The sequence below is a fragment of the Vicia villosa genome, linkage group LG2 (genome assembly GCF_029867415.1).
Source record: "Vicia villosa cultivar HV-30 ecotype Madison, WI linkage group LG2, Vvil1.0, whole genome shotgun sequence".
Classification (NCBI taxonomy): Eukaryota; Viridiplantae; Streptophyta; class Magnoliopsida; order Fabales; family Fabaceae; genus Vicia; species Vicia villosa.
In genome coordinates, this window is record NC_081181.1 from 132,702,822 (window position 1) to 132,715,036 (window position 12,215).

At 34.1% G+C, this 12,215-nt stretch overlaps 1 protein-coding gene across 3 annotated transcripts; it reads right to left on the reverse strand.

The window, feature by feature from the left end:
- Positions 1–582: 582 nt before the first annotated feature.
- LOC131652156 (histone-lysine N-methyltransferase SUVR5-like) lies at positions 583–11,744 on the reverse strand. Of its 3 annotated transcripts, none has more exons than XM_058921940.1 (12): positions 11,433–11,744; positions 8,775–9,312; positions 8,026–8,328; positions 7,818–7,928; positions 7,462–7,572; positions 4,352–7,159; positions 3,882–4,043; positions 2,882–2,998; positions 2,706–2,809; positions 2,484–2,621; positions 2,298–2,385; positions 583–1,225 (listed from the first exon to the last, which is right to left on the reverse strand). In XM_058921940.1, the coding sequence occupies exons 2-12, from the start codon at positions 9,243–9,245 to the stop codon at positions 1,118–1,120; spliced, it is 4,521 nt and encodes a 1,506-aa protein (XP_058777923.1). In that variant the 5' UTR covers positions 9,246–9,312; positions 11,433–11,744; the 3' UTR covers positions 583–1,117. The 3 variants fall into 3 exon arrangements, with proteins under 3 accessions (XP_058777923.1, XP_058777922.1, XP_058777924.1); XM_058921939.1 differs by lacking the exon at positions 11,433–11,744 and adding an exon at positions 11,212–11,397; XM_058921941.1 differs by lacking the exon at positions 11,433–11,744 and adding an exon at positions 9,475–11,201.
- Between the last annotated feature and the right edge of the window lie 471 nt (positions 11,745–12,215).

Here is a 12,215-nt window from a genome sequence, read left to right on the forward strand (position 1 = left end):
AAAGATTTCTTTATCTGGTGGATTTCAGAACTCATCCGATAGATTTTGCGTTTGCAATTCTATATGTTGGAATTGTTTCTTCGTTTCAGGTGAAGTTAGATTTTGCGCTTGCAATTCTGTAAGTTAGCTACTTGTTAACTCCTGTTTGTTAGAATTGTTACATCAGGTGAAGGTAAGTTTGCCAGCAACACCTACAAAGTTTATTTTGCAGGTCGCTTTTCTAGATGGTTTTACCACCATTCTTGGTCACTAAAATGTGTTGTTTGCTGAGCTCAGTGTAATTATTTTAGCCATCTTTGCTCATGGTAAAGGTTTGAAAGTGATTTGTCCATGGCCATTTGCGCAATAGCTTTTAAAAATGCATATTGTTCCTTGGCAGCTTAGAAACTGATGGATGCACAAGAAGGAAATGTTTGTGCCGACAAGTTGGCTAATCATGGTCATTCAATTGATTGAGTAGAATGGTGGAATTCAATACCTAGTTTTATTAGAGAAGAAATTGTCCATGATCACCATCAAATATATCAAAGCTAGTTTTATATAGATGTAGCTGCAAAAGCTAGTTTTATAAATATGAGTAACTCAGCAAAAGAAAGTGAGGAGCAAATATATCAAAAAGGTATAAACATATGTACAAGTACAATCCCAGAACACTACTAATAATGAAATTGAACCATAGATCCAAATTGAAGAGAGATGTCATATATAAGAACTGCAGAGACATTTCTTTCGTTTCCTGCAGGACTTTTGACTGGAGTTTCTTTCCTTGGAAAGTTGATAGGGATAAGATAGGGAAGAAAACAAAGAGAGAGATGTTCCTAAGTTTTCCATGGAGAAAAATTATAGACTTAAGCATTAGAGAGGAGAAAGATTGTGCACTAAGCTACTAAGACATACTCTACCAGAGACGGAGGCAGACGGAATGTGGCCGGCTAAAAATCCAAATCACTTGAATCCTATGAAGTTTTCTATAGAGCCGGCCAATAAATTATAGCTGCGACTACTTTACAGGTTGCTTGTGTCAGGAGATTGATTGATTTCATTTCATCTTGTTAATTTAGGCTCAAATTGGCAAATCTGAAAATCTTGTTGCAGAAGCACATGCAGCGTCGAGGTTCTAGTAAAGTCGTTCTCTACAATTTGATGATTCGCAAAGACAGAGAGATCCTTCACCGGGCACAAGCTCATACTGAAAGCCATATGTCAGCTCTTCGCCTACAGAAATCTGTCAACAAGAAACAAAGTGAAAAATAATCTATTAGCATAATGAAGCTCTACTAAAAACGGTCAAGCGTGATACAAATCTAAGCCTATTTTTTGTTCCGTGTTTGGACCTGCTAGAATTGATTCCAAAATTGATTCTTGAAGTTAGGATTTTTTAGCTTTTGAGTCTTAATGTGATTTTTACACTAAAATCTATTGTTCAATTCACTTTTAAGCAAATATATTCAAACATAAATCACTTTACATTCAATTCACTTATAAATAAAGGGCCAGTTTGTTTCAGCTTTAAAAAAATGGATTTTTTCTTTGTATTTTTGAAAATAGATTTTTTAAAACCGTTTTTCAAAATATTACAAGTTTTTTTATATTCGTTTTTTTTTAAATGAAACACTTAATTTGACATCATATAACATAAATATATATAATTGAAGACCAAAACTTAGTCAAAATCATAATTTTTTCAAAAAGTTGTATTTCAAAAATGATTTTTATGAAAATCTATTTGAAATAGCTTCAAAATTAAGTGATTTTTTGAAATTTTGATATCCAAATTTTTTTGTCATAAATAGATGAAATACCTAAAATCACATTTTAAGAATAACTATTCAAACAAAATTTTCATTTGAAGCTTTTATAAAAAGTTTCTTTGTAAAAATTTTTTTCACAAAATTTGGTAACACTATAAAAATCATTTTTAAAAAAAGCCAAAACAAACGGGCCCAAAATCAATTTTACAAAATCAATTCATTCAAAATCATTTTTTGTCAATGCAAAATAAAATATGCACTAACACGGTATTGATATTGATGTTTTAAAAATCTAATGTCTAATTAAAGCTTTTTTTTTTTTTCTGAGAATACACTTAGTAGTGAGAGAGAAATTAGAAACATGTAATACAATTAATGCATAATAACAAATACTACGAAATTATGATTTAGTCCAAATATTTATCACTATTATTTCTCAGGTATGTGGTGCACAATCCTTGAACACCAATATATATAAAAAAGGAGATAGTAATAGTATTTCTTAATCTTTCTCAAGGAAATAGACCATTAGACGAGAGTACTTACATCTCGACTTGCATAAAAACCAATGTGTGAACGCTCACATTCCATGCTCTCTATAAGAACTTGGTGACTCACAAGATTCGGTGAGCAGCTACAATAACAACAATATGTAAGAGCAAACCAACATAACTTTTCTAATTTATAAACCATAATGTAGCAAAAAGTTTCTACTTGTAGTAAAATGCTCACCTATGATTGATGAACCTCGACACATTTCCATATTTAGTAGCATCAACCACATATTGAACCTGTTCTTCCATCAATCTGCTCATATCATTAACTCGAGTATTGATGTCGTAGAAATAACTGCAATTCCCTTCGCCATATCTGATGTTTATACAGACTAAGTCAGTAAATATGTATATAAATACGGGTAATTTAAAAGAAATTACATCTTGAAGAAATGTAAACCTTTCGCGCCTGCGGTGTGCCTCCTGTACATCTAAAACCTCTCCTATGTACTCACACACAAATGTTCCGCGTAGAATAGTTTCTCCAGCCCTTACTGCCCATCCCTACAAATCACACCCTAAAAGTCAATATGACAAGCCTTGAGAAATATTCAAGTTTATCGAAAGAAGAGTGACCTTTTTCTCTGTTTTGAAGACTTCCAATTTGACTCGTACTCCGTTCTGTAATATTCTGTTTGGACAGAATTTGTTGCATCTGCACATATGGTTACACTCATAGACAAGGTAACCTTCCTGCAGTTTTGTAGAACAATAGTATTAAACAAAATGAAAATTTGTATACAAAAAAAAAGTAGAGAATAAAAGGCAAATATCTTCGGTATGAACACCGCAAAATTATGAAGAGGTATTAAAGCCAGTCATATGAGGATAATGTTCCAGTGAACAAGTAATTCTGAAAAGTATTGGAAAAATTAAACATAATGTTCATGATACCCCATAACTCAGCTGAGTCAGTGCACATAAAAAACAGAAAATACTATTAAAAAACGCATATATTTTGCAAATTCAAATGTAAAAACGAATGACTATTTATTAAGAAAATAGAAATATGCAGGTTAGGTAAGAAATAAGTATGGGAAGATAATATGCTCAGGATTTTATCCAATACTGGATAGTGGATGAATTGGCACTGAATAAAGCCTAACAGATACAAATACTATTCCTGGCTTAGATTTTTTATAGAATGACGGTTTACAATCAAGGTAGTTAAAATCGAGATTTTATGTAAAATCGGAAAGGGAAAGTAAAATTGTAGATCATGGAATCGTAACTCTAATCACAAGATTGTACGAAATTCTAAAACTTGTATTTATGCATGAGTTCATATAAATGCATATAAGCATAGCTCACAAGTAAGATAATTAAAACCTTAAATCACATTTCAAATACTTATCTAATATAAATTATTCATAAGCATAATCGTATAGATGTTTCAAAGATCGTAAGATTATACAATTTAATAATTAACAGGAGAGATTCTACATGACTCCAACAAAATAGGAATATGCATATAGTCTTAATCACTAAGGGCAAGCATAGTCGTAAAATCATGGGATCTTATAATTTAAACCGGGATTTTAACTACCATGTTTACAAGTAATCAAAAACATTTTACCTCCAATATTATTCGACCATTTGCATCATATGGGAATCTGCCTCGCATTGGTTTCCCAGCTATGTCTTTTGCGTCAGCATAGTCATTACCAAATAGGTATACGTGATCACATGTTTCAGGACCGCAGGTAGAATATGAGCAGGCACATCCCAATTGTGGACTCTGCATATGAACAAAGAGATTAGATGAATCAAAAGAACGATGTAGTTCATAAAAATATTTATATCTTCAATTTCCTAAATTAAATATATGAATTACTTAAAAGTAAAACATACTGCATGGCCAGGGCGTGTAATATTCTTGATCCTTTTGCATGTAATAGGTTTTTTGAAAAACTTAAGAGTCTAATATAAATTGGATTCTCTAAAGGCAAATGTCTCAAAAAGTGATGTGATGTGCATTTACTATGCAAGAATATTCATCTCAGGTTAAAGTTTGATTAAAGAACAAAGTAAATCACAATGAACTACCTCTGAACCAAGACTTAGGGATTGATCAATTATTGGCTTCGTAACATAGGAAAAACTCTCCCAAGGTTTAGAAGAGATTACATCTTGTTCATTAAACCCTTGCTCATTTAGAGAATGTAGAAGTTCTTGATCTACTACACAAATAACTGGAACTGACTCCTTCCCAAAGCTAATGTCATCGCACAATACAGTAGCCCTTTTCCGTGAACCTAATTGTAAACTTTGTGCATCGATTATGCAGTGAAACTCGTCAACATCCCACTCATCACCCGTAGGATCAGACAAATTTACAGATTTTGACATTACGAAACCATTTGGAAGAGATTCTAAAGGAGATAGTGAGCCTTGATCCTTTGACAAGTTGCAACCTCGGGGACAAGCAAATCCCTCATGGTGCCATTTCGCAACAATATTACGCTCACTGCAAAGTTTTGCTGCCTTTAAATAGAGCCTTTCAGGTAGAGCTCCAAATTTCTCTTCCAGTGATGCTACTAGATGAACTTTGCAGCAAGCAGTGCGAGCAACTGATAAAATATCAAGATTGTTAGGCCGAGGTTTAGTTTTCTGAATTTCTGAAAACAAAATTTTGGCAACAGCTGAACATTGATGTTCTGTCAATCCACTGATATTTGTTGTTTCTGTTATATGAGGTTGCACGGTTGTTTCTTCCACACCGATTGACTTTGTTGCCTGAATGCATCGCTTTAAATTAGCATTAGCTTTATTTCTCATCCTTAATGAGGCCGCGGCTGCCAAACTTTTTTTAAATCTAGGGCGGCTTAGCCTGCCAGTTTTTAATTTATATGCATAATAGCGAACCCCCCTCTTAGCGGGACGGTTGCTAACCAGATTGGGCGCCATATGAGCAGCTTGATGATGCCGTCCTAGGTCAGGTAGTAAATCAAATTTCAACCCACAAAACCTGCAAATAAACCTCCGTGGACCACCTGGATTCTCAGAATTATTTTCCAAAGCAGCCGAATTTCCCTGGTCATGTTTTACCAGTGAACCTTCGCCAGTAGAGAAAGTTTGCTGCTCCGGAGCTTTAGATGGCTTAAAATCAACATGATGAGATGATAAAACATGCTGCCATAATTGTTCAGAATTTCCAAAATGACTCCCACAAGGAATGCACTGGAGAAGCATACACTGTTCGACAAACTGCACATGATGTCTCTCCTGAACATGGGTTTCCAATAGTTTCTTATTAGTAAAAGAATCCAGACAAATGGCACATGCATAGCCTCTAAACAGCCACTGTGCTTCCTTTTTATGACTGTCCATCCAGTGGTTACCAAGTGTTTGGTCATCAGGAAATTGTGTTGAACATATCTTACACTTAATGGCATTTTCATCATCACAGCTCTGATTAATTGTGGGTGGCAAGAGCAAGAGTGGTTGTTGTTGTTCTTCTGCTATTACAGATGATACATTCATGTCATCATTGAATCCCCACATTGATTTGATTCTCTCTTTTTCACTAAGAACCAACTTAGTAAAAAATTCCCCAACACCAAATTCTTTAGAGGCTTCGGTCAAAGCCCATTGAAATTGGACATCCTTAGGGACTTGGTTTCTTAATGATAAAATGCTTTTGAATAGCCTATAAAAAAGCTCGCAGGCTTCATGCAGATGTATCTTTTGCTCCCACGAGCTGCAACCCCTCAAAAGGTCTGAGAACACTTCTTTTGATACTATTCTACTCTTCCCATTTCTTGCTCGTTTAAGCCAACTTGGAAGGTGGATTTCACAGTATAAGGAATAGCGCTTAGGAGCTTCCCTACAAGGATTTGTATTATCAAATGGAGGAGATCCTATACAGATCGGAGCCTCCAGTGCAACATAATGCATTGGCTTCTCAGACAAGTTGTTTTCTCCATGTAATGAATCACCAGCAACGGATGGAGCTGGATCCACTTGCAGTGAACCTTCAGCCTTTACCAATACTATGTCTTTACAGAACATGTTCTCTGAACCAGTATAACTTTCTTCATGTTTCTTCTTTATAGTACTTTGGGGTAACCATGAGACCTGTTCTGTTTCAGCATTAGGCCGATGTTTCTTACAGTATAATGATCCAGGTAGAGCCCGATGCTTACATTTAGTACCCACAACAGTTGTACCATCACACATAGGAGTATCAGTTTGACCCGGGTTTTCGGCGTTTGCTGAGCCGGCCAAAAAACGAGAGGATAAGTGCACACAACAGTATACATCTCCCTCATTTGCCCATCTCACACACTGTCTTCCTTTGGCTTCAATGAAAGCTATACATTGTCGATTCTTACTACCAGGATCCACAGAGTTTACAGCAACCATTTCATTTATAGGTGTTGATTCAATTTCTTTGGCATGCAAGAATCCAGAATCAGCAGCCTCAACTACAATTTCATTCCAATTGTTGGTCAAATTACTGGACATATCATTTGTGATAGATACATTTCTAATATTTTCATGTTTAAAAGTCTCGGGTGTTAATGTGCTCAATGTCTCCTGATTCTTAAAGAAACCAGGGTCATTCACAAGAGCAATAGTGTGATCTGAACCCTTAAACTCCACTTTTGAAGCATGTGTATCTGCACGACGAACTTCAAGTTTAGGCCTTTTTCTAGAAGCCTGCAGGTTTGTTTGGTATGGATCAACAGAAATCTGTTTAGGAGTGTCTTTGCTGCTAGACAAGGAAGGTGATGCTGAGAACCATTTCGTTACATCATGCTTCCAGGTTTTCCATTCAGAACCTAATATTGGTTGTGCTGGTGAGTCCCAGAGATTGTTGACATCATTCCACAAAATAGAATCAAACAATTCCTGAAGAAGATGAGAATAAAGTCAATCAAACTATTCAGTAAGAATTTGTGATCACTGTTTGAAATATAAAGCATGTGTTTCATTGTAGCATGAGTTTGAAAGTTAACATATGATTTCAAACGAAGAGCTTCGAAAGAACCACCACATTAGAAATGCTTGGATATTTTATGCATTTCATTATCCTATCCTTTTACGGTTATCATAATTTATGAGCAAACTTATGCTCATCGCATAAAAGATCAGGCAAAATAAGTAAAAAAAAATTCTAGATACATGAAATTGTAGCAAAAATTATGAGATACCTCCTTCAGCAGTTCTACCGATTCCGCACTATTTGTACTCTGACATCGTTCAACCCAAGAGTGAGAAGAATACTGTAACCAATCAGCCCTTATGTATTGCCCCAGGATGCTCTGTAAGGATAAAATGTTCAATACTAAAATCACCGACAAAGAATGTAAAAGAGAAAATATCATGGAAACAATAATCATTGTGTTTATATACAAAACTTAAACAACAGTAGAACGTGGAAATTTTATAGCCACAATACTGCTCAAGTGACATAAATTGTTGACTATGAAAATTTATCAAGAATATGTAAGACAGGAAAGAAACACGATCCATCCCCCGTAAACTATCACCAGAAAGTGGAATTTACATTGTGTATCTTTAAAAGCATTCTTCCAAAATCAGAATAACCATTAGAATGAGAAGCCTCCATGGCGAATGCCTTCCAGACCTTCACATCGCGAGCAATTTCTGTTAAAGCCTGCAAGTATTGTAGAAATCTCCTGTTAAAAATCAAAATAGATATGGAGACAGAGAATAGGGAGTCGAGAAAAGGAAGCAGCATCACCATCACATACATTAAGATGAAACTGATCAACGATGTTCAACATGCCAACAACTAGCTTTTGCATTATAAACCGCCGTGCAGCTGTTAAGTCCCTTACTAATTTCAGTCCTACCTGATGAGTCTTGTATGCAACAGGATGCGGAAACTCATCAATTGACCTAACCAGCAGCGTATCTGCCCAAGAATAAATCTTCGTGTGCGGAAAAAATATGACAAAATACTTCTTTCGGTCATGAGTTGGTTTTGCTCTCAAAGTTGATAATGGCCAGTCAGCCCTTGCACATCGGATACCAGCCAGCCACTTCCCTCTCCACTAAAAATGACAGAAGTCAAAGAATATAAAATTAGCTGAGCTTGCATTTTAATTCCCTTTTTCTTAATAAAGAAAAAACTTTATAAGTTGATAAACTAAGTCTAGATTACACTTTTGATACCTTCAGTTATTTTTAGGTTTTACTCGGTCCCGGAAATTTTTTCCGTTCCATTTTAGTCCTTCAGCTACAAACATTAGACATTTTGGTCCTTTCGTTCAATTTGAGTCCGTCAAATGTTTCCGTCTAATCACAAAAAAATGTAATGCCCCATAGGAAACATTTGACAAACTTAAATGGAAAACCTGACAGAAATGAATGACCAAATTGTCTAACGTGTTTATAACTTAAGGAACTAAAATGGAATGAATAAACTTAAGGAACTAAAATGGAATGAAAAAAACTCTACATAAAGTAAACATTTTTACAATATAACACATTCGGTTACCTTGACCCACAATGCAACAGATTCATCTCCCTCTAGCCACTGGGGTTCAGAAAATGACAAGTCTCCTTCCCTACCGTTGTTTGGTGATTCATTTTCAATTGTATCATGAACAGCGAGAGAATTCTCAGAGGTTAGGTAACGTTCATTCATCATTTCATCATCAAAATCAACGAAACCACTGTAATTCTTTTGATCTTCTGCTTGACAGTCACAACACGAAGCTCCATTGCATTGGCAATTCGAATTAGTCAACGGAGCACACACATTCTGTGTCCCGTCATCTTGCATTTCTATCTCTGGCCCTTGCATGTTATGCAGTGATTCATTCAGTGGATCATCTGCCAATTTAGCTTGTTCGGCGTTTTCAGGGCAACTAGGTCCTTCCTGGTAGATAAAAGTTGTTTCTGAACCGCGTTGAGGGCAATCAGATTCCCCGGCATATTGAACGCCAGAACAAGGAAGTACTTCCATGATAAAATGTGTAAATACAGTCTATACTATACACACGCTATGACTGATGACTCCCTATCTTACCACCCTGTTCAAGAAAATGGCCATTCCATGAAAAAGAAAATCAACATTGAGTTTAAGTTACAATTTAAAATTAAATAAAAATGGGCTGAAAATAAAAGAGAAGCAAAATAAGTGAACACAATAGTTGTGGATTAGTGTTGTCGATGGCGGAGGGCCAAAATCCTACCATATTGGCTGCTTTGCGGCGCCGTTATAGTGGATTATGGCGTATTTACCATTGTGGCGAGCCCGAAAACTGCCATATATATCTGCCAAAACGTTGCCAAGGCTGCGGCAAATATTTGTTAACACTGTTCTGGATCTCATGTAATTCTAAACTATTCTTAGATAAGGACTAGAGCATCTTGTATGGTAAGCCGTGACTAAATCAATACTCTACCATGCTTAACATTATTAAGGGAAATAGAATTAAACTCGAAACAGAAACATTTAAAAAAAAATCATTTATATTGAAATATGAAGCAGGACCACTTTAAAAAACTGTTCGATAAACGCATTTTATTTATTTCAAGATCTATTCAATCATTTCATGCTACATTAATTAAGTTGCTTGTTTAAGCTTCATGCAGTATTTTTTTTTTACAAAAACCATCATATATTTTTTTTTACAGCAAAACTTTCATATAGTCATGTTCAGGGATGTTCATTGCGGATTGTGAAAAAAAACGGATTCTTAAAATACTGCTATGCAGTAGTGCTATGGCACCACAACAGCCTCTAATTTTATAACATTTGGTACTAAATGGCGTATCGTAAACGATAGTGATATGTCTAAATTCCGCTACGCTATAATGGTATAGCGCCGCAATAGCGGTTGCGGCGCTATAGCTGCTATTTAAGAGCATTGGTTACTACTAACTAATGTATATAACGAAAATAGTTTCTTTATCAATGACAGATCACAATACTTGTTTAGTAAAAAATTTAATGACTACATCAGATAATTGCATTCAACTATCGAGTTAATAAAACAGGAATAAAAAAGTTTGAACTAGTTAAATGAATAATCAGAATCATATGCAAGATAGTTCAAATATGATTTATCATAGTATAGTAGTAAAAAAAAATAGGGAATGAAACAATAATAGAGACTCAACAACGTTTGATGGATTCAAAACATACACCCTGCTTGAATGAGTCCAGTGTGAATTAACAAAGCACTCAATATTTTCTTGATTAATTCCCAAATGAGAGAAAAAAATCATTTAATAACCAAGAAGCTTTAGTAATTAAGACACCATTTTAAAAGAAAAAAATCAGTATTTTTCATTAATTTTGAAAAGAACAAATCCACAACAAATTTAAATCAGTCAAAAACAGATTATTTTTATGGAAACTTTGAATAAATACACACACAGTAAATACAAACATGATTTGTAAATAACTACGTTAAGTTCAGTTCACTAGTTTATTAATGCCACAAAGTGTGAAGAAAATTCAAACAATATTAGCATTAAAAAAATAATTTTTTTTAATTTCCACCTTTAATGAAATAATTAACCTTTAAACCCAAAAATCCAATAAAGTTGGTTTCAAATAATAAATTTCTCCCAGTTATGGTATGAATCAAATTGATCCATCTCCAGAAGATATAAATCCACAACAGTAACAATTTTGATGACAACGTTGTTCAAACTTTTCAACTTCCAAAACCACAAAACAGAACATGCAAATCCAAATTCAAGTCAAAACAACCCTTAATAACGAAGATCCAATAGCATAATCAGTTTAAATCTCTACATTATAATAGATTAGCCACTAAACCGATGATAAAACGATGATAAACCCTAACCAAAAAATCCATGGCATATATACAATATAACGAACATGTAATTGTAATTGCATGTCATAAAATTGAACCATAAAATTAAAATTTAAAAAAATCGCACATCAAAGATCTTACCTCCTTCCATTACTAGTAGGTCTTTTCTGTCACCTATAGAGAATTTTATTATTTTGATTTTTTCTGTCTATATAATAAACATAAAGTACCAATTTATGTGTTTAAGGGATTTGCTAGGTCAGAGAGACCATAACCAAATTGACTCAAAAAAAATTAATATGTGACAAAATATAAATTATAATAGACATAAAAAAGTATATATTAGGGTAGCAAAAATGTACCTTAGAAAATGGATTGGGATGTTTATGCAGGGAGATGAATATTTTGAAGGGTCTATGGTGGTGGGTGGTTTTTTTATGTGAACAATTTTTTTGTCTCCTTTTTCTCTATCTCTAATCGATGTATCTGTTACTCAATGGGTGGGGTATTTGTATTTTGGTATAGATTTTTAATTTGTTTTTGAGAAATAGAAGATATGATAATAGATAAGTAGTAATTATATTTATATACTAAGTGCGGCTCTAGGTTTTAGGTATTGAAAGGAAAGAGGTTATGGGTCAGGTCCGTGCCCAAATTAAATGAATCATATTCATATACAAGAATTTTTTTATTATTTATTTATTTTTTAGTAAATAAATAATGAATAAAATTGAGGGGTTTTCTGGGATAGGTTTGGTTTGTGTAAAATTAGTTAGATGAAAAGGAGTAGAAGAATTGATTGAGGAGAATTGAGAATCATGAAAAATGAGAAAATAACTGTGATTTGAGAGGTGTGAGATATGGGTCCTAAAAATGGTGAAATGGGTCTGTGACTTATGAGTTTGAGGATTTTGGGTAGAGAGATTTGGGTATTCTCTGCACCTAACGAAGCTCTTAAAAATAAGGCATTAGTAAAGTGCGTTTTTATATATTAAATATATAAAAATCATAAACTTTGGTTTGGATATTATTATATTAATGTATGGTCACGTCCCTTCCGGTCTTACGGCCTGGCCTAGTTTTTGTTTTTTTATTAAGATCTAAAAAAAAATTTTTTTTTATTTGATTATTTTTATAGTGGTATA

Excerpts from the sequence above, each read along its gene's own strand:
- LOC131652156 (XM_058921940.1), bottom strand. The coding sequence starts at position 9,245 with ATGGAAGTACTTCCTTGTTCTGGCGTTCAATATGCCGGGGAATCTGAT. Across the intron at positions 7,160-7,461 it reads CGGTAGAACTGCTGAAGGAG|GAATTGTTTGATTCTATTTT; the intron begins GTATCTCATAAT and ends CATCTTCTTCAG. Across the intron at positions 1,226-2,297 it reads GTTTTTATGCAAGTCGAGAT|ATTTCTGTAGGCGAAGAGCT; the intron begins GTAAGTACTCTC and ends TCTTGTTGACAG.